Source organism: Lepisosteus platostomus, chromosome 3, assembly GCF_059453375.1.
Source record: "Lepisosteus platostomus isolate fLepPlt1 chromosome 3, fLepPlt1.hap1, whole genome shotgun sequence".
In the NCBI taxonomy this organism is placed as follows: domain Eukaryota; kingdom Metazoa; phylum Chordata; class Actinopteri; order Semionotiformes; family Lepisosteidae; genus Lepisosteus; species Lepisosteus platostomus.
The window spans coordinates 57,445,442-57,468,366 of record NC_142613.1 but is presented as its reverse complement, the minus strand read 5'-3'; the positions used below and the strand labels follow the sequence as shown (position 1 = coordinate 57,468,366).

At 39.3% G+C, this 22,925-nt stretch overlaps 1 protein-coding gene across 1 annotated transcript; it reads right to left on the bottom strand.

Moving 5' to 3' along the window:
• Window positions 1-10: 10 nt before the first annotated feature.
• On the bottom strand, window positions 11-21,499 carry kif28 (kinesin family member 28). The gene is made up of 22 exons (XM_088626168.1): window positions 21,329-21,499; window positions 20,136-20,339; window positions 19,704-19,739; window positions 18,750-18,974; window positions 17,499-17,653; window positions 16,936-17,047; window positions 15,834-15,901; window positions 15,376-15,518; window positions 13,872-13,993; window positions 12,984-13,074; window positions 12,835-12,895; window positions 12,006-12,129; window positions 11,154-11,298; window positions 9,779-9,897; window positions 9,429-9,536; window positions 7,201-7,475; window positions 6,080-6,214; window positions 4,224-4,390; window positions 3,015-3,112; window positions 2,346-2,490; window positions 1,871-2,064; window positions 11-1,374 (listed from the first exon to the last, which is right to left on the bottom strand). The coding sequence occupies exons 1-22, from the start codon at window positions 21,482-21,484 to the stop codon at window positions 1,219-1,221; spliced, it is 3,039 nt and encodes a 1,012-aa protein (XP_088482294.1). The 5' UTR covers window positions 21,485-21,499; the 3' UTR covers window positions 11-1,218.
• Between the last annotated feature and the right edge of the window lie 1,426 nt (window positions 21,500-22,925).

The following is a 22,925-nucleotide window of genomic DNA, read 5'->3' as shown; positions in this document are numbered from 1 at the left end:
ACTCTGCTCAATTCCTGCAGAACCTATTATTTAAGAGTTATTTTTATGGGAATAAAAGTTCAATTACATTATTTTCTTATCCCATGATTAAAACAGGTTTAATATTGGAATACAATGTTCATGTTGGGAGAAAAGTATTTCTCTTGTGTCTGAATGGGAACACAAGCTAGTATATTTTAAAAACAACTGAAGCACTAAACTGAACAGACAGTATTAAGCACTTCTGCATCATGTTTGCTTGAAAGTGGTATTTTTCTTCTCCTAAATACATTGGGATTCTGCATGTGTAGGTTTGCTGCTATATACCTAGTATTGCACTTTTGATTTTGGGTTGTCTTCCAACCAAATAAAAATGCTGTTTCCATCCCAGAAAGAGCTAGAGAACTCTTCATTGCACGAGGTGTCAGAAAAATAGTTTTTAATAATAATAATTGCTTACACTTATATAGCGCTTTTCTGGACACTCCACTCAAAGCGTTTTACAGGTAATGGGGACTCCCCTCCACCACCACGAATGTGCAGCATCCACCTGGAGTTTTGAACTATTGTCACATTTAAACCTCCACTTTATTCTTATGTGCTATGACAAACATTTCATTTACATACATGAGATGCCTACAGTATATTGCATGGCTTTAAAAATGGCCAGCTTTAGAATACATATATCTGTTTATTAAAAAGTACAAAATCAGGGGGAAATTTGGTATAAGTAATTTACTTATGGTAAAATCTCAGAGGGTTTTTTAATGCTTTATATTAATAGAAATGACAACAGTTGATGCACTTGTTTTTAGACTGGTATCTATTTACAATAATGTGATCAGGATTATAACATTTCTACTGCTGTACCATTGATTTCCTACTAAAAATAATTTGTATGATTTGTGTAAATTGACCAAGCACTGGTTTCTGTGCAGAGGTCTGCAGCGTATGTGATAATGGCTAGAAATGGTCTGAACTAAAATACAATAAGTATCTGAGTTGTGACGAGGGAAATAAAAAAAGTGTTATTGCACATATTGTAGGATGGATGGCATCCGAGACAAGTTTGACCAATCACATTGAGAAGGCTGAAGCTGATTCTGTCTTTTCTTTTGATGAGATCCTTGGATCAATACAAATGATTACCAGCTGAGCAATCAAGTGAGCAGGATGTACCCATTTGCATTCATGTATTCTAAGAGCCACTTAAATACAAACTGTAAGAAAGTTCAGCGATCACCATATCCCAGACTTTTCACGCTTCCTCTTCACTATAGCGGCCACATCCTGCTTCAGTGTGTTGACACAGCATTCCAACTGTTCTGAAAACTCCTTCAACATGTTTGCCTGCTCCTCTGTAAACCTTTGCAGCTTCAGCACGTCTTGATCAGCCTGTGCAAGTGAGAGGAACAAAGTTTTGTCATTTACATCTGTGCAAACGGGCTGAAGATTTGACAGAATGTGCTTTCAAAATTGCTGCACTAAAGTTAAAATTCATATTCAGGTCAGTGTCCAGCATCCATTTTCTATCTGCTTCATCCACTATGGTGTTGTGTGAGAGCTGGAGCCTATCCCATCAAGCAGTGGCCATTAGGGAGGATACACCCTGGATTTGATGCCAATACATCACAGGGCAGACACAGACAAGCACACAGTCACACCAGCGCTGATTTATCCAGAAGCCAATTAAGTTTTAGTAGGTCTTTGGACTGTGGGAAGAAACCACAGAACCAGAGGAAACAGAATATTTGATTACTAAAAGTTAACTAATAATATACGAATATATTTTAAACTATTTAAAAAGACTTTCATATGGCAGACATTTTTAAAAACAATTTAGACGCTGCACAAACAAAATCCAGCATTTCACAAAATAATGGTAACGTACGTCAGGCCTGTGGCGTCTCAGTCTCTGGAGCTGTCCCCTCACAGAGTTCATACTCTGATAGAAGACTTTGAGGGCTCTTGCAAATTCAGCATCACAGCTTGTTCTCAGACTGCCTCTTCTCTCTGACTTCGTGACCAAGGCAGGATGTGAGGCACTAAGTCTGCGATTGGGGAATTCGCTATTTTGCTTTGCTTCTGTGTCAGAAAGATGTTAAAAGACGTGGTGGTATTAACGTTATTATAAATATATCCCCCCAAAAATTCTAAAATTTTATTCTAACTGAATTACATTTAAGTAAAAAAGGTACTAGAAGTCATTTAAACCTATATAAGTAGATCTCAGTTTGAAAAAGTGATTGTTCTAGTTCACAGTATGTTAAGGTTATACTACCTAATTTTATAAAATTCCAAGCTTGATTAAAAACTAAGGTTTGTGGGAATGTGATTATGTGGATATTTCTTTTCTGACAGCTTACCTTCATTGACAGCAGTGTTTAATTTGTCTCTAAGTGTGCTATTTTCCCTTCTTAAACTTTCATTGGCAGTCCTCAGGTGCTGAATCTCCTCTTCCAACTTAATGAGTTTGGAGTACGGTTTACTTAGATCACTTTCATTAAATTCCTATGAATATACAAATGTATATGTAAAACAATATGTCCTTACTAGAGCATGCAGTCATTTGTATTACAAAAATGGTTTTCAGACATTCTCTAGAGAGCTTTTTAAATATGTTAATTCACAGCTTTTGACTAAATACTTTAAATAAATCCAGTTTCCAAATTTGCCTGTAAATTTTCAGTTAGGTAAACTTTTTTTCTTGTTTTTTATATTTATAACACCCCAAAAGCTCAGGCTGCATACGGCTGACCTTATCTAGAAAGTAACTTCACCATTCCTTCCCTTCTGAAAACACTGTGGTTTGTGCAAGCCTCAGGTGCCATGCTAGCAAAGTCAAAAGGCCTGAGCACTGCTTTTAATAGACACCGTGTTTGGTTTCTATCATCCACAGTTATGTCCAAAGAAAGCAGTAAAAAAAGAAACAACAAGCATGCCTTTCTATTTTAAGATGCTTACAACACGAGAAAATTGTAAAGCTCACATCACTGCCAACCAACATGTGGGACAAAATGTGTGCTTGTACTTACTGCAGTGCTCTCTGAAGGCCTCACATCACCAATGACAATGCTACCTTCCTCAGTAAGGACTACATTTTCCAGAGAGCAATTCTTCTCGGTGCAGCCCACTGTGTAGATTATAAAGGTTTGTTACAGTTCCATGTTGTAGATTTTATATAATGGTTAATTCTCTGACTGCTTTAAGGCACTGATCTACCTAAAGTAGCAACATTACTGCCTGCTGCAGAAGCTTATTGCCCTTTTTCCTGCTCAGTGAATTACTATGAAAGTTAAACACTTTCATAATACTTCTGTATCTTCCTCAGTAGTTTCAGCTGTGGCCAGATAACATTTTTCTCATTTGTGGTATTGTTTGTAGAGTTTTATCTGAAATGGCCAAATGCACAAATACATTTGATGGTACTGTAGAACATCTACACAAGGCTTTAGTGAAAACCAGAAAGACAGCCACAAGATTCTCCCATGTTTAAACATGCCCAGACCTCCTCACCACAAGCAACAGTCATAGCTGCAATTATTCACAGCTAAGCAGGTAGCATGGTGTTTAAAGACTTTTCTTTTTCTCCTTTTGAGATTTAGCATTAATCTGACAGACCACTGCAGAGACATTGGTAAATACTTCTCTGTTTCGTGGGTCCTGACTATCAAGCCAAAGAATTTTCTCAGTCAGGTTGGCTCGTGTGATCTGCAAATTATGTCTTAATTTGCAGGATAATTTGTGGAATACTAAGAGTCCTGCCCAGTTTCCAGAGCTCTAAAAAGATCTCACTTAATTTCTGACTGGGCATGGCAACTACTACAGGACAAGGTACAAGTTCAAACATTTCAGTGGATTAAAGGTTCAGGGTAAACAATACTGCACAGTATCTGTGAGAATGTATACTGTAACTTGCAAATAAAGTCAGATAAAAGCTGCTCTATTTTTTAAACTTTCTTTATTCATAGTTATCAGCTTTTAAAAGACATTTTCTTTCACTTTCTGAGCTCTGCTCCCACAGAAATGATTTCAATATATGACAGTGTGTGTACAAAGTATAGTACTTAAAAACACAAATACTGATAAACCACAGGACGGCATTTCTGGTCAAACATCTCAGATGACTACTATTTAAAAGTGTTGTCAATAAAAACATGGTTGTAATGATTTACTGTGGTCTGTAAGTAATGCCGGTTCTACAGTTGTATTCAAGTCAACAGAACTGCATGGAACAGACTAACCTTGAAGTCCCCACAGTTCAAGCACCAGCGCATTGGTCTGAAGGTAATTGAGAAAGTCCTGTGAAACACTCGAGACAGTGAGCTGCATTTTGTGGTCTAGCACAGGATTCACATTGTGCCAAACAGGTACAGTGTAAAAGGGCTGTGAATTTTCATATACACTAAACCTGTAACAAAAGTGCAATGAAGATAAGACATAAAAAAGTATATTACAGTACAAAACTCTGACACTGACAAAAGCACAGAATATTCAATGTATGGCATATGTAAAAGTGTCCAAAGAATCTCTCAAAACTAATCAAAGTAAATAAATGTAAATCTTAATAAAGAAGGAAGATAATTTTAAATCCTGTACAGAAGAGTGGGGTGTGCCTTGCAATAAGTGATTGGGTTTTGAACTTCTTTGGGGTGTATAGGGGAACACATCTCAGTAAAATCTAGATCTTGATATTCACTCCCTTCCAAGGCAGTTGGCCAAGAAGGACACTTGTTAGGGATGATCTTTAAATGGCAACAGTTCAATGGCAATGAGTTCACCGCTTTCAATAACCTGGTCATCACACCACAAAGCTGGCCTGATGGCAGAGTGGTAACCCCATCTCCAATCCTGAATTGAGTTTGAAACAAAGCACAAAAGTGAGGCTACAAACATGTAGCAAAAAGGTTTGGAGGTCAGTTGAGACACGTTTGGAAGTTTTTGGTCTACATACAGAGTTACACATGGTGCAAACCAAACAGTGTTTCAACAGCAGGGATTGGGAAGCACGCACTGACACAATGGCCAGTGATGTCACGAAACGTCTTTCAAGACCCTATGCAGACAGCACGATCTGGAAGGGAGTGAGAAAACATGGGGAAAAAAGACTAGGATAGGGGCTTGAGGTCCAGTAGGTACGCAACCTGGTAAAACACATGCCTTTTAACAATTTTCTCAAATTACCTCATTTCTAAAGAGGTCAACACCACTGGTCTTAGGGGAATTGTGTTTTGCAACTGGTACAACTGTCACCTACAGTATATCAAAAGTTTGGAAACTTTCTGCTGATTGACAGATAAAAAAAAATAATTCAGAATTAGAAAATATAAAGAAATATATTGCTGAACTGCTCAGCACAGGACCTCAGCACCTGCCCACTGATGTTATCAGGTCCTCCGCTTTTCCTGAAATTTGTTTTCTTAAAAGTATTTTAAATGCACTGTGTATCAGATTCAGCTTTGCTGGTGATGGTGACCTTCTCTTTAAGCCCACTAATTTCTACACTGAAATTATGCTTGCCAAACCTAAGATACAAACTAGTTCATCAGCCAGCTATGTAGTTTATCAGACATCTTGTAGTTTTCAAGTGTCGAGTTTCAATTAAATTAATTGACCTCAAAGAAATGTGTATACTGTACACCATTTGTAATTTAACAACATGGACTTCAATGGAAGGAAGTGAATACTTTTACAACACACATATGACTATATGTCATATGAAATCAAGCCACATTGTTGAAGCTGATTTTCTGGGCCTTTTTCTGAACTATATATACACTTTATTGAAATGTATTGAAGGGTATATGACAAGAACCTTGGATCAATAAGCTACTGGGAATCAGACAAACATGATGAGATGAATACTCTTCTTGTGCTCTCTCTGTGGAAGAGCAATACTTTCAAACAGGAGGTCTTAGTTGATGTGACTGACTTTTTAATGACTTCTTTTAGATAACATAAATATTTTACATACAGTAGTTTTCCTACATTAGTTATGTGACTAAGGCCAGGTAATAGCCTCTACTACTGGAGCCTATTCCTCATTGACCTAAGTCGGAAAATTGTTGTTAATAATCTCAGTGTCCAAATCATCACTTACCCAATCTGAATCCCCCTCTCTCTTGTCTCCTTCAACCACTGCACCCCAAAGCATTGTACAATATGAATCTGAAAGTCAATTCTTCTGCCCAGCAGCTCCATGGGATCTATCACTATATCATCCTCACTGAGTGGCCTGGGAAAAGCAGACTCAGATGAAAGGAATGCAACTTTCCAGAATTAAACACGTGTGCAGAAATTCTTATCAATGCTCTTTTGAAAGATGCAGGGAGTGAAATTACTGGCATTTGATCTGTGTATCAAAGGACTACAATGGGATACTTTAACCCAGTCAGGTTATTGAAGCTGACACCTTGGCTTCTTTCAAGAAACAGCTGAATGAGATCCTTATCTTAATTAGCAGGTGCAGAATATTTCAAGCCTGATGCTACATTTTGAATTAGCAGAGACAGACATGCAATACTTTTGCTCTGTGCAGTGTGAGACTTTCTAATACCCTGCTTGGACCGAGTACAGGTTACACTGCAACAATCCAGTTCATTTGGTTGTCCACACTGAGAAAATATGGCCGCTAATATTTTCCCTCTCTTATTCTTGAAAGATGCCATTGAAATGAGGTTCTGCACACGAGGAACATTCACAACTCTGAGAAATTTAGAAATGTGTTTTCAATCCATAACATAATGAATTTACTACCCTGGCAATTAAATGCAATTCCAATCTTCTAGCTCCCACTTTTAATTACTGAAAAGGGCAAAACACAAAACAAAGGAGTTAAACTAGAAAATGAGGGGAGACTATTTAATGATAGGCCAATGATTGATTGTTCAATGATGGTTATCTTTTTGATATACTGTACTGTAAATATTTTGGAAGCTGATTAACAATAATGTAGGGTTACCAGCATCACAGGGTCTTTGGATCAATAAGCTAATAGCAACGGAACAAGAATGATGAGGTTTTCTGTAGTTTCCCCTTATGCTTATATGATCTAAATATGTTACAGTACATTGACTAGTCTAATCAATTCTCCTTCATGTCTGAAGTACTCTCTCGTCTCAGGTGCTTGGGTTGCTGTGGATGTAAAAAGCAGTTAAGCCCTGGTTATGTCTCATTCTGCCTCGCTCTCAGGCCCTTCCTTAGTGGTGCAGGGGTACCCACTGTCCTGTGCTGGTGCAGGGGAAGAGGTCGATTTGAAGGATGGCCTCCTCGCGGCCATCTGAGCCAAGCACCTCCACCTGCTCCTCCAGCCGGATGCGGTAGGCGAGGGACTGCAGCCAGACGTGGGCGCTGCCCAGGTGCAGGATGTCCACTGGGTCCCAGAAGGGATCTCTTTCCTGGGCCACAGAGGCAGCACCCCCTTCTGCATGCAGCTGGTACAGCTCCTCCATGAGGAACTTGCGGTTGATGAACTTTGCTTTGGACCACCTCCACACCTGCAGGTTACAAAGAAAGGACCTTCAGGCTCTTTTTTCTTCCTTTTCGGCCCAGGATTGCATTCCTCCGAGGGGAGAACTGTCAGTGTTGCAGGAAAAATGAATACACGCATAAAAAGGGAGATTTGAAAATGATATTTAAAAGAAAGAGGTTGGGGGATAGCCGTAAGACCTTAAGGGAAACCCAGAAAGAAGCAATGCCTCCTTATTGTACATGTAAATGAGGGGGGGGTTCTAAACAAAAGCTCAAAAAGATTCAAAGAAAACTGAGACAATTATGCTTGATGATGATGGTAGTTCCTTGCATCATAATTTTCATCTCAAACAGTTGTAAATGTAGAAGGGGACGAAGTTCTGTCACCTGGGAGTTACAGCAGATGATGAGCATAAGCCATTGTGCACCAGAGAAGTGGGAAATTGATTTGTTAATGTAACTAAGAGGAAACGTTTAGGAGGCCAGATTCCACAGCTGCAGAGTGGACACTGAGGTTAACACCCCTTCTCTTGATTAAAGTCACTGCCTCTTTATTAACCAAGTAGTCAAGCTCTCAGTTTAACATCACATCCAAAAGATGGCACCTCTTAACCCTGTTGTCCCAAGTTACCTTACTGGGGAAGTGGCTGATAAATTCTAATAGAGGGGAAGAGGTCCACCAACATCAACATCCAGATTTGCCTTGGAGGTCTCCCATCCCAGTACTGCCCAGGCCTAGCCCTGTTTAAAGTCTCAGATCAATTTAAATAAGGCTACAAGCTCAGTAGTAAAGATGCTGCCAACGGAACAGTTCATATGATCTTCAGCTATTAAGCATGTTGCTATAACAACTGGTGTTTTTATACGGAATTGGTAAAACCACTACAAAGACCTAATTCTTTAAAAATCAGAGAACAGATTGTGAACACCACAATATGCCTTCTGTACTGCTTGTTTGGCTCGTTTCTGTTACCATAGATGCATCAACAGAACATTGGCTGTAACCCCTTTAATGATAATGTCATTATTGTAGAGCACATTTTGTTGTTCCTTTTTATCTGAAACCATCTTTCATCTTTCCTCCTTAAAACTATGCAGGATTTCTCTCATCTCCATTCAATTAAACATTACATGAGTGGGGTCTTTTAAAGAAAGAATATGACGAACAGGATTCCTCTTTGTTTGCAACCTGTGTGCATCTTGTATTTCTGAACTGAGGTAAGCAAAGCAACATTGTCAGGAATTGGTGCCACCTAGTGACCATGCTGAAATTGTTGTATTTAATATTTGACTCTTCTAATCTTGTGTCAGTGAAATGCACTTGGCTGGAATGTGGTGTAGCCAGATGTCAGCTATTGTTTTCTGTGTTTGTGTGCACAGTGAAACATCCTTAATTCTTAAGTGAAACACTAATAAACCAAACAGGGAAAATAATTATTTTGTTAATGTGATAATTGCCTGTTATAAACATATCATGTTTATTTGGTTAGTTGTTTAGATAGATAGATACTTTATTGATCCCGTGAGGGAAATTGCAGTGCAACAGCAGCTTAACACACACAACACAGCCACAGTGTAACGAATTATATACTAATAGTACAATACATACAATACAATACAAGAGTTACTCACAGTCCGGACACACAAGAGGAACACACAGTTTACACAGTGGCATGCATGTGGAAGTAATTAAGATGGGACAGGAGCTATATTAAGAAGGCTTAATGTACTGTAGGCTTTAAAATACAACAGAAAAACCAGTTACAATCAGAGTGTGTTGATCAAGTTATTCCCAAAAAATTGATCGAAACTGCTATAATTCTATATATAGTATACTTAATGCCTGTCTAAAAGACTGTGTTCTCAAAATACCTAAATAAACTCCTGATTCTGGCTCTGCATTTCTTTCAAAGACGTTGCAGCAGTTAAGGAGGGAAAAGTCATTGACATCAGAGGAAACGTCAGGTACAGAACCTTACCTGCTTTGTTTCTGTGTGTGTCATTTGGATTGCAATTTCCTTTTCCAGGTCGTGGCCTTTTGAGTCCGACATGGCCAGATTTTTTATTTCTAATTTAAACTCCACCCCCTGTGGAAGATTATAACTGTTTCATACCAGGAACAAAAGACGCGTTTTTAATGCGTACATCAATCAAAATTGGATTTTCAAGTGGGATTTTGCAGAGACGTAAACATATTTGAAGTGGTGACCGAAAAGGGAGAAGGGAGGACTGATCTCAGACAATGTTTTTGGATTAAATTTACCGTAGTAAAATTAACTCCCTCATCAGAACCTGATTAACTGTGTGGCACACTCGGAGCAAAAAGTACCTTGTTCAACTCCTGACTCATCTGGTTTGCCTCTGCCACCATTGGCAGAACTTTGATGTAGTCATGGAACACAGCTAACAGGCTGGGGTTAAGTCGGCCATTCCTACTGCTTGTTCCTCCTGCAAAGAACAGGCGACACTCACAAGACACTCACAGGAGCTGCAGTTCCTTAGAGCACAAGGCTTTTCTGCTGAGTACAAAGGCCTCACACAATAATTGGAAAAATGCATTGCAAAAGCAATATAAAGATAACTGTCAGTCATGCAGTCTGTTTTTTATTTTGTCCAAACTGTTCAAGAAACCTTGTGGATATGTTTGACGCCTGGGTAAAAAATGAGCATTTTTTTTGTTCTGCATTACAAGAAAATAAGTCATTCACTGACGCACCCTGCGCAGGGGGAAGAATGTGGATCTGTGTATGCACTTCGCAGAAGGCCACTTGTCTGAGCCATTTGATATTTAAAGTAATATGAGCCCTACAGTGCCTCACAGGAGAGGTAGCTCTGATTGGACTCATCTTCAATGGGCTTCTCACTGACCATAAAGCAAGATTGCAGGTCGCTGGCCACTCCAGGGGTCACTATAGCACACAGGCTGAGCAAACCCCAGCTGTGGGGCTCACAATCCCTCTTGTGGGCACACCCACACCTGTTGCTTTTTGTGTTACAGCTGAGCTCTTTACTTAATTGGACCGATGAGTTGCTTGGCTGGACCTTTTGCACGTTTTGGCTTCCTGCTCAAAAGCTGTAAATTACAATTAGCTCATGAACAGCAATAGTTAAAAGGCAGACTCTTACTTGCATAAGAACTGAGAACAACTGAATCGCAGTATTAGGTCAATTATGTAACTAGGATTGAGATGAAACAAAGACCAGCAGGCAGGGGTATATGGGGTCTCCCCAAGACTCAGATTTGGGGCTCCAGTCCTAGCTGACTCGTCCCCTCCCACACATACAGTACTTCGCAAGAGCTTTTATCAATGGTTTTGGTTTGGGGAACATGTCACAATGCGATGCCCAGAGAGGTTCAGACATACAGTATACTACCAACTCTGCTCAGCACATTTCTGTCAACCCTTTTAGACAGCTTTCATGAGACTAGTTTATGACGTCTGTCTCAAACATATTATGCTCAGAGTAAGTGCTTTTATTGATTCAGGCAATACTGATGGCTCATACCTGATGATCAAACAGCATCTAATTCCTACAACTCTTTCATTCAGTAATAGACAAAATCGTGTCATCCTGATAACCTGTGCCATTTAGGCTGTTTGTAGATAAAGCTTTAGGATTGTGTTGAAGTACACACATAACATTCAGAGGTACAATATACAGTAAGCCAGTCACACTTGGCTCACTGTCAGTTGAGTCTTTACCCAGTTTTTCTATGTCAAACCCTTCTGCCGCTGCCAGCTCTGACTGGAAATAGTCATAGTCAAACCGGCTCCAGTCCTCGTTTTTGCGTTCGGAGGGGAAGCCAATGTATAGGTAGGTGCTGCTGGATCCCAGTATGATACGGTCCTGTTTTAAAGAGAGTGCAGAAAGAGTTATCAAAGTGTTTTATTCCAGATCTCACCTGGGCACTCCATTTCCTGACAGCTGTCGTCATGTGAATGTGCTGGTGGTTCTGGGAATAGAACAAACAAACACACCAGTGTGGGGAGAAGCGTACTAGCAGCCCCAAACAAAATAGGCATTGGGTCACTAACTACACAGCCATGTTGTTGAGATTGATAATTTGGCTTTTCAGAAAAATCTGGATGTGACCCTTGGAGCTAATCCAAATGGCCTCCTATCTTTTCTAACTGTTCTTTTGTTCTTACTAGGAAATGGAGCATAGAAGTATTTATTTCAAAACATCTTATTTTAATACAATCTCAGAAATAGTGGGAAAAATATTTTCTGAGTTGTTTTGTTGATATGAAAAAGTTCTATAAGTAAAATATTAATTACAGAGTTAGTTAACTTTAAATTAATGAGTGAATTAGTGGGTAATGAAAAAAATATTCTGTGTTGTTGGACAATTTTGAACAGTTATTTTGCAGATGAAGACAATTTGTCATCCTCCTAATCCATTCAGTGGAGAGAGAGGTAACTTGGTGGGTGTGGATGTTTATTTCAGTATATACCTTAGAAAAAGTAGTTACTGATAATGAAATTATGGATCATTTTTGCACTACATAACACAGCTTGAAAACAATCAAATAATTAAGGGAGAACAAACATACCAGATGTTTAAGTTCAGTCTTGTTAGAGATGGAAGATCCATTTACAATCACTTTGGCCACTCCTCTTGGGGTAATGGTAACTGTGCGATCATGATTCATAAAGGTAGCATGTTTTTTTTTAATGCTAATATGGAAAAACAACAGCAATAACAAAGATTTATATAAAAGAGATGTTGGCAGTTCAAACTTCAGCCAGCTCACAGGCTGACCAAAATCTTAATCATAAAGACCAAGTATGCAAATATACATAATTTACATAAATTACAGTATAGGTTTCTGTGCCTCCTGTAACAATAGGTATTTTCCATTATACCTAAAAAATAATTAAAAATTAATTAAAAAGAATACTTACAATACTCCCCCACCCATATATCTAGTTACAGTTATATTATCCCCTGTACTCTATATAAATATTGGAATATTGATATTGTTTGCTGATGTTTAAAGGCCAGAACAAATGTAGAAATCTGCTTTTTAAATTCCATTAAAAAATGTTAACTCAGGAAAAAAGAATCAAGTCATGTTCGTGAATGTACACTACCAAGAAGATGCTCTTCCAAGGGTAAAATATTTACTAGTTCATAATGTAATTATCAAAACCCACATACATTATGTTTAACTACTGTATAAGCAAGGTTTTCAAAGGATTCTTATAAATGTAAAGTGTATCCGCTTACTGTATTTTAAACATGGAAGTTAACATCTTAATTTACATAACTTCAGCTGTAAAAGTAGATTGATTTTGTAGCACAGCTCTTCATTTACCCCTTTAAAAAATAAAAGTGTGGACATTCATACTAAGTTAATTAATTCAGCTGTGTTCACGTACCCGAGACCTTTGATTGGGATTGTGTTTGGAGAACCGTCAGCTAGACCGATTTCCCATTCACCTAAAAACAGCCACCAAAAAGCAAGTTAGTAAAAGTAAGTTTCAAAGAGGGTAATGGAATTCATCCTTGATCATGCAGTCATCAATACCATCCTGGATGAAGAGTTTCACCACTCCTGAAAGTTGAGGGTCTTCATTGATGTTTAGAATGTAAGGGAACATCTGCATCATCCGCCTTTCCTGGGAAAGATCACAGCAAACTTCAGTCTTTCTGGCAATCCAAACCCGTTTCTCATTTAGATTACCAATCTAAATGCTTGCCATGGGCTCTGCCTTCTCCCAGTCTTTTTCTTGTGGTGTTAAATTTACAGTAACACTTTCACAAAAAATGTCTTTCAAATCCTATGGCTAAAAGCCTGATGGGCTATATTAAAAAACATAGAAGTTTTATGCCTGGGAAATGACTGTGTTACAGAATATACCACTACTGATGTCTCACTTTTCAATTGTTTTTCATATTATCAATACTGTCATAATTTGTTTTTTGAAGAACACTTTTATGTGATTTTGGAACCCACAAAATGTATGTCTAAACAACTTCATTTACATGATTGTCTAGTTAATACACAGCCATTCTGAGACATGCAAATGAACAACGCAAGCCAGTACAAAAGTGGCATTTGCAGAGTAATAGGCACCTGATATCCAAACATATAACAAATACTGGAGTGTGAAGAGAAAATCTAAATCTTTTTTCAATGAAAACCAGTACTATAGGAAACCTCCTTTAGATTTATGGAGTTTTCCAAGCATGTGGTTGCTATGACTTATGTGAATATGAATCAGTTTTGCTGGTTTTGTCATTTTGCCATTTGTGTATATGAAGTCAAAATCACTAACACTGCTGTTGTGAAATGATAATGGCCTTGAAAAGAAAAAGGCCGTCCTTGAGAGTGACAGTGAGTTATTTAGCAGGGTACTGTAAATGTATCTTTGATCTTGGACCATTGCACTGATGCAGCAGGCCCTCTCCAGACCTGTGTGATGACTGCATACTGCAGCTCCCAGTCCCTCAGCGCCTCCTTCAGGTGCTGTTCCCACAGCATCTGGATGGCCTGGATCTGCAGCTCGTTCTGAGTCAGCAGCCGCCGCAGCTCTCCTGGACAGATGAGTGCATCAGAGAGAAGGCCTGGCCTGAGCCACAAAGCTGAGGTGTTAGATGAGCACTCGTGCTTTAAACTGGCAAAAGTAATGGGCAGCAGTAAGGGCTGCAGAAGGACTATAGATATACTGTAGATTTTTCTAACACTTCCGTCTCCAATTTTTTCCCTCCTGTGAGTTCACTTGCAAAGGATCTGCTTTCTGTTCCCAGACTGCTGACAAGACTGACCCTGGAAGCATCTGCTTCCGGCCTTTTAAGTTATCATCCGACCAATCATCTTTTCAGAATTGCTCAGGTGATCAAGGGCAGGCAGCACCTAATTCCCCTCAGCATGATGGGTAATGTGGTACAGATTTTCTTGTCTGAACCTAATGCCCTCTTCATTGCCTGTAGAGAAGGCAACGCAAACACTGCATCTTACAGTAGCTTGGCCCTGACACAGGACCAGACACAGACTGGTTGATTGTGGAAGATGAATAAAAACTATGTAGTACTTGTTCTGATGAACTAATGCTGTAAGTGGTGAAGCTTTCTTTTCTCCTACTGAATTGCATGTGTGGAATGCTAAAGACATGAACAAAATGTTCTTTAACATTCCACATAATTAATTAAAAGTATTGATTAACTCAATGCTGAAAATAAAAGAAAAACAATGTTTTGGCTGTGGAGCCTTCTCCAGGTGTGTGTTACCACACCTACAGAGGTTTATTTCATGATCAAAACTGAAAAACGAAACAATGTTTCAGCCAAAATATTTCCTTCTTCTTTTTGCTTTTCAGTGTGGACTAATCCTCTATTTGTTCCCCAATTTCTCCTCTCATGAATATAATTACTTTCCAGCCCTGGTCCTGAAGTGTTGAACTTGTTTCTGGTTTTCATTCTCAAATCATTGTGACATAATTGAGCCAATTCAGAGAAGCAAATTAACTCCGAGTCTTATGCTGAAACATACAAAAGCCTAGCCCTTGAAAAACAGGGTCACCGGCAGATTAATTTAGACAATTAACTCTCTTCCTACACACATTATTTTATATGATCATGGTGGATTTCTTTTACACTTAAAATAATCAGAACAAAATTTATATTAGTTGATGTTAATGATGATTATTATTGTTGTTGTCATAGTTGTTGTTCGTGTCCCACGTCGGGTGCCAGGTCCTCCACGTTGGAGGTTGGGCATAAGGCTGACAACCCTGTCCCGTAAAAAACTAATGTTACAGTAACAGCAACAGGATGTTGCTTCCCCTACATGCTGGAAGGCATAACGAACAAACATCCATCCATCCATTTTGTATAGCTAGGCATTTACATTTTTCCAGAGCCCTTACCACTCCTCCATAATGGACCACTCCACCAAATTTACAACACTCTACACATACTTGACTCGTGTTCAGTTCTTCTCCCCTCCTGCCCCAGTTTGGATAGTTTGACCAAGAGCTTAGCATTCTCAGCCTTCAGGTCCTTGACGAGCCGCTCAGTGGGGCTCTCGTTGACGACAGGTTTGTTCTGGATCTTCTTTGCCCTGTTACGATTCATAACGGGCAGAAGGAGAACATATCAGCTCGGGCTCTGAAGAAGTCACGGATGGGTCAATTATAAAGTAAATGTCTTTTAATCATTCCTTTTCAGTGCTGTGGTACCCTGTGAGCACATCAAAGTAAGCGTTTTCACCTTGTTCTTTCAGTCTTTCTTTCTTTGAGGCAAATTACTATAAAATGTACACTGATAGTAAAATAAAAGCCTCTTTTCGATTCTGATGAATTCCTTATCCATTATTTTACATCTTTTGACAACATAAATGATTGCGTAGAGCATGTGCTTCCCTGTCAACACCCACCTTTCTGCATAACGCAAAGTTGAAAGCGATTCCTCATAACACATGTCAGCAGGGCTTAGAGTCGCAATCTGAGAGAGGAAAATTAACGTCAATTTTAGTTTTTCATAGTATTGTTGATTTGGTCTACTGTAGATCCAACCAGGTTAATAAATATTCATGAAAATAATTATTTAATCAACATCAAAACACTACTTCTGCTTCAGACGGCTCTTGAATTTTCAGATTGTCCAGGTTCATGAAATTTGAACACTTCATCAGTGATATGACTGATATGATATGATAAAAGGGGTTTCAATAACTTTATCAAATTCTCATACAGTACAATCACAAAATTTGCAGTGCAGAGAAACACTGTGAATAGCCAAATTTACATATAGCCAAGTCCACCCCTATACCATTTCATAACGTAGTACAGTTAGTACATAACCATAGTACAGTATGTATGGTTAAAAGACGTAAATAAACACCCTTATATGACTAAAGTACTAATTAATTGGCTTTAAGTTAATTAAAATAATACTGATCAGCTAAAATAAACATGAATTCCTCCTTCGTGTTCAGTTGATGCCTGCACTTTCTTTCTCTGGCTTCATAATGAGAAAGGCAAAAAAAACTGACAGTGAGCCTGAAAGGTTAACCCCAGGCAGTCATTTCCAACATCACCGACACAGAACCAGGAGCCCTTGTTAACAATACAATAAGAAGACCAGATTGGTCAGCTAAACCAAATTGCAAATAAGCCAATTCACGAATGTTAAACTTGCACATGTTGAGACTCTAAACAAGCCGACAAACGCAAATAAACATCTTAATATTTTGACTTTAAGTTGCCTGGCTGTGGAAATGACAGTGTTAGTCAGACATCTTATAATCCCCCTCACTTATGAAGGTTGAGCCAGGGAGAAACTGCTGCAGTGGTGAAGTTGGGACTGAGGAAGTAGTGCTAGAAAAGATGGGTGCAACACAGTCGGAGCCAGAGAGTTTATATATGCAGCGAAGTGGAAGTGAAAGATTAGAATTTGACCTCCACCCAAACTTCTGTTAAACACCATTTAACATTAAGAATTTACAGACAAGAAACCTCCTTTGCCGGGTAATGTACCATGACTGTCCTGCTGTTGCCCCCCAGGGCAGACTGGAGCAGCTTGGTCAGAATGGAGTCTCGGTAGGGTATGTGCACCACCTTCCTGCCCAGTGCAATGTCTGCCAGGGAGCTGGGGGAGAAGGACAAGTCACTGAGAAATGTTCTCAATTTAGTGAGAAAACTTCACACACACACAATTCTGCAGCTACTGTTTAAAATTAGTTCATAAAACATTTAATTATACAAGTAAGCACTCTTTTCTCCATTGCTATAGCAACAAGACTAGACTGCTAGGAAAGATTATACATTGAAAGACTGTAGGTTCAGCTATCATTAAAATGACTAGGACATTTATATAGCATCTGGAAAAAACACTTTATATGACACTAACCAAACTGTGATTGGTAAACTGATCAAATAAGATGGAAAGGAAATGGGAGCTATTTTTTAACCTTTTTCCCCATATTTTTAGCAAGTTACACTTCAAGCAAAGTCTTCTGAGTCTACTAATCCTCTAACTGTCAGGCACACCGGAGCAACAGCCCGACTGGCAGGCTGGTGTTGGAAGGGTCCGTCCTGACCTTATGACGTTTCCCAGCGTGGTCAGGCTTAGGTTGATGGCAGTGCCTTCTTTCAGCCTGTCTCCCTCAGACCCTGAAGACCTCTGCCTCTCGCTGCCGGCCAAGTCCACCAGGTTAATGTTGGACTGCTTGGTGATGTTCTCCTTTGAAAAAATCTGGAGAGATCCATGGCTAAAGCAAGGCAGTGCTGGCCCTTCCCTTTCATATTATCATCACGGTGTCACCCAGTTGCTTCATTCTTTATGTATGGAAGGGCAGTGCTGAAGATTTAGAGCCAGACACACAATATACAGTACTTTTTTCAAGGAACCTTTACGCCAAGTCTTGCTTAATCACTTATAATACAGCACCTCCTGAATGGCGGTGATGTCTGTTGGAGAGGAGCCTCACTTGCTTGAAGCTATTGTCTTAGCGTAAGGTCTTCTGATTCTCTGTTATTAAAAAGACACTAAATATATTTTCTTTTTCTGCAAATCATGTTTTTTTACTGTCACAAAACCTACTAAAAATAAAAAGGTATTTGTCGCTCTTGTATTAGTTAAACTGCAGCATTTTATTATTGCCTTGGTAAATTTGTATCTTGCATTCTTTGAATCTTTGTGCACATTGCTAAGTGTTTTGTCTGACTTGATTCCTAGTTAATTGTATTTAAAATACTTTTAAATTAATATAAGACAATTAGACAGTATCTTATTGTGGATGTAAATTTAAACCAACCAGTCACTGCACATTGGTGATGACTGACCACTTTGTAACAACTAGTCCACTTGCTGAAAAAAGGCTGCTCCTATTCCTTTCCGTTCCAAGAGAGCTTGGTCCTTTTGCTAGATATTATTTCCAAATTAGACATTCCCTCTGGGTGTGACCGGTTCTGCCACACATTTTCCCATTTCTGCCTCTGCTTGTCCGTACAGGGCAGTGAACGGTGGTCACCACAGCTGCTGGGTTTGTGGACTTGAAAGTTCGAAAGACCAACAACCATCGCCCCTTTCAATTCACCCTTAATTCTTGATCCCAGTGGAACATAACTGACTGGGGAGCGCATTGTTGCAGTCGGCTCACTCTTACTTACTTTATTGTCCCAGATGGGAAATGTGTATTGCAGGCAGGTGAAAGATGCAACACACTACACAATACATTTAACACCACGTGAACATGGAAACGTAGCTTGAAATGATCAGAAAATAAAGAAAACATATCGGTCAGGTGTCCAGACACAGCAGATCAATGGCTGTGGGAAGAGCAGCTCACCTGCTTGAGCTGGACGATGATGAGCATGTGTGATCGACTGCTGCTGGAGTTCAGGTTGGTGGCCGCCGTGGTCCTGGTGCGGTTGCCCTGCTCCATCAGCTGCTCTATCTGGGTGTAGCTCTCGCACGGCACTGTCCTGAGTCCCTCGACATAGAAGCCTCGCTGCTGGTCCTCCCTCACCTTCTGCCCGCCTGGGGCCCTGCTTCTCGACAGGAGGTCGATGACCTGCCGGACAACAAAGCAAAAGACTTACTGCACCGTCAGGTCTCAGTAACGTCCTGATCCTTAGATATCGGCTTCCACAAAGTGATTATAAGGCAGTTTTGTCGCAACACTTCTTTTGAGAACTTCTTTTGTGAGAACTGTTTTGTGTTCTTTTTGATATGCACACTTTGTTTTGTTCTGTCGTTGAAAATATTAAATAATGTTTAAAGAAATATCAGCACTATTAGAACCAATAGATGTATTGTGCAGTCTTTGGAGTCCTCCATTTCAGGCTCCCTTACTGACCTTAGAGACGACATTTAAGTAAACTCAATTTCTTCAAGGTTTTTCTTGATTTCTTGTCTGCATGAGAGCCGGAACTTGAGGCAAAACTACTGATCTATTGAATACTACTAGAATTGAAGAGGACTTTGAAACAAATTGACCCTACAAAGTTATGAATTCATGTGAGGCATTTTTCCTTAAGAACCACTGCATGTTTTACACTTAAAAAAAAGGTCTAGAATGGATAAGCCAAATCAAAACTCAAATGAGTTACAGGACTTCATTTTAATAAACTACATTTAAATAGAGTCCAATGACCTGACCAAAATGCACGTTCAATCAATACAAGAAATAACTTACTTCTTGTTTCATTTCTCACACTTTATTTCAACCCCCTTTGTTGTTATACAGTACTATGTCTGGGTATAATTACAGAAGTCTCAAAACAAACCATAATGATTTTACCTGTTCATTGTAGATTTCCAAAATGCTAAAAAAGACCTAAAAAGAAGAAAATTATTAAAATGTCAATTAAGTGTTAACATGGTTTCAACAGATTGAATTCAATTTTGCACCATGTTCTAGTTTATCCCATGATCTTCTTTTATTACTCTGCTGTTTATTACTGTTACAGGAGGATACTTACACACCAAAACACACACAACGGTTAAATCTACACAATGGCCATGCAGTGCAAAAATGTTCTTTATCTGAAACCATGCCGTGTTTATTTTTCATGTAGTAGGTTTAATCAAAATTGCTTTTCACACCTGTACCAAAAAATGATATCTCTTAGTTTGAAGTATGGGTGTGAATATTAACCCTTCACCAAACAAAGAGCACATTCATATCCATGGCAGTTTTTACTTTGCTGTCCGTTATTGTGTTATACTGCACCTGACATTGTCGGCTGTCCATCTTCTGTCTCACAGTTTCGAAAAGGCCTTCGCAGATGGCAGGGACGATGCCTTTGTTAGCCCCATAGCCCACCATGGAGTAGCTCTTTCCTGAACCTGTCTGTCCATATGCCAGCAAAGTAGCATTGTAGCCCTGCAAAGCGTTGTCCAGTATCCCTTGACCGAGGTCAATGTACACACTACCCTGCAGAACAGGTGGAAATGTTTCATACGTCTGGTAACATTAAACCATTGTAATGTACTTTACCAAAACTGGGAAGGTCATGATTGTATGGAATAGGTTATTTTAGAAAATACACTCACACAGTGTGTGTGTTCACACACAAAGCAGATTGGTAGATGCAATGCACTGGTTTGACTGACTCAGCTTAGCACTGATTTGTGCACAATCCTATTTCAGTTGAACAAGTCTAGGCCCTGATTTTGCAGAGCCAGAATAGCTCTTGTCCTGTACTTGGTATCTTGAACTCAACCCGGGTCTTGAAAACTACCGCCAGGATGAGGACCGTGAAAGCAGCCCTGCACTGTATAAAAATGTCTCATGGTGCAATGCATCTGTTCAATGGGTGGGATTTAACTGTCATATTGATGATGAAAATAATAATTCCTTACTCTTATATAGCGCTTTTCTGGATATTCCACTCAAAGCACTTTACAGGTAATAGGGATCCCCTCCACCACCACTAATGTGCAGCCTCACCTGGATGATGCGCCAGTCCTTCTCGGTGTGGAGGAGAAGCCAGTTCAGAGATGGGGATTATTAGGAGGACAATGATTGGTAAAGGCCAACAGGAAATTTACGCCAGGGTAACACCCCTACTCTTTTCGAGAAACGCCCTGGGATTGTTAATGACCAGAGAGTCATGACCTTGGTTTTAAATCTCATCCAAAGGATGAGATATAGTGAGATATAGTGTCCCCGTCTCTATACTGGGGTATTGGGACCCACAAAGACTGCAAGGTGTGCGCCCCCTACTGGCCCCAGTAACACCACTTCCAGCAGCAGCCTTAGCTTTCCCAGGACATCTCCTATCCAAGTACTGGCCAGGCTCACAACTGCTGAGCTTCAGTTGGATGCCAGATGTGAGCAGCATGGTGATAGGGCTGCTAGCAATATAAGTTAGTGTACATGGCAGAAGACTGTCAATGGAGAAAAACAGGCTTTGCTCTTACCTGATCTGCGTATCGGCTGTTTGGTTCCTCTGGGACGAACAGACCATCCTTGTTCTTTTTGAACCCATTGTGTGACCAATAAGCATAATCAAAGGTGAAGGTCCTCTTGTTCTGGGGGTTGCGAGGATCATATATCGTGGTTGTGTTGGAATTCATGGAGATTATACATTTGCTGCCGGCATCTTTCTCTCGCTGCAACATCATATCAGTAAAGAATGTATCGAACTTCCATTTAGAAGAGCAGACTGATATTTTAATTGTATGTTTCTACACCACTTTAAGATCTTTGCATGCAGGTCAGGAGTCAATGAGCCCCGGTACAGGAATGGGACCTTAAACTTAATGGGACCTTAACTTTTGTCTTTAAATCATTCAATATTCAGTTCTGTTCTAGTTCTCCACCCTCTCTGGCAAAGAAAAACGCCATGATGAATGGTCATTCTGGATCACCCCCTTTTCCAACCAATTTGGTGTATCTAGTTGATCACCAAACCAAACTACAACAATCCTGATGGTGGATGTACCCAACGTGTCGAACATGAAGCAGAGTAGAGCGATGTCTATGAGACGCAGACTATAACGCGTCTATAATAGAGTGGTTGGGGAGCACAGCGGGATTCCTTCATAAGAACAGCTAAATCACCAATCATTTAAGGCCAGGAACAAACGATAATTTTAACAGCCTAAGACAACACCATAGCTAAATCAGCTAAATTATGCGTGCCATTAAGATACTAAACCATCAATAGTATGTGGTCTGTGAGGCTAAGACATTCACATTTTCTAAACATCAAGCTTCAGCGTAACACTTCCAATTTTGTTGCTAGTACAAAGGTAGTGTTGTTCCAGTTTACCATCCAATGTTTATTTTTAATTCTTGATTATCATACATCCAGATTCTATTTGAAACCGAACACAATATATCCCAGAATAAAGTAACCTAAGTAACAGTAGTCCAAATAGTTCAACATTTAAATAGGAAAAATTAGGGAAAACAAAACTTTATATTTAAAGATTAAGAAAACAACAGCCCCAAGTTAAATAAACTTTTCAAAGCTGGCTAAAATTAGTTCTTCCAGTTCTAGAAGAAGGAGAAAGTTCTGTATTAAATAGTACTAACATAGAAGAGGAATATGTGTTTCAGGTGCTAGAAACACGCGGGATTAGTAAATCTCCAGTGTTTGATGGTATCTTACCAATTGTAATCAAGGAAACAAGATGTAATTAATAAATTACATGACTCCTTCAAATGTTGCTAAAGATAGGGATAAGAAGCAAGGTCCAGAGAATTTCTAATCTGGTGCCACAAGAAAAATGACCAAATGTAATGAGGTCATTACAAACCAATGACGAATTTCTATTATTGGAAAGGTTATGTAAATTAGAACTAGAGGATCATCAACATGAAAATAAAATCCTAGTGGACTTTTAACATGCAACCCCTCTGAAGGGTGCACACAGATTATATAGTGTGATGCATTCAGATTTTCACAAGGCCTTTTCACTGACTTCATTAGACCTGTAGCTGCATGATTTTGAGGAAGATGCTGCAACAGACATAACATCAAATATTTCATTTACCTTTCCCATCCAGAAT

Bases quoted from the DNA above. Each gene is read 5' to 3' on its own strand.
- kif28 (XM_088626168.1), bottom strand. From the start codon at position 21,484: ATGAATTCCAACACAACCACGATATATGATCCTCGCAACCCCCAGAAC. The intron at 20,340-21,328 runs GTAAGAGCAAAG...CCTGTTCTGCAG, and splicing joins ACAGCCGATACGCAGATCAG to GGTAGTGTGTACATTGACCT. The intron at 17,654-18,749 runs GTGAGCTGCTCT...GGATCTCTCCAG, and splicing joins TCATCGTCCAGCTCAAGCAG to ATTTTTTCAAAGGAGAACAT.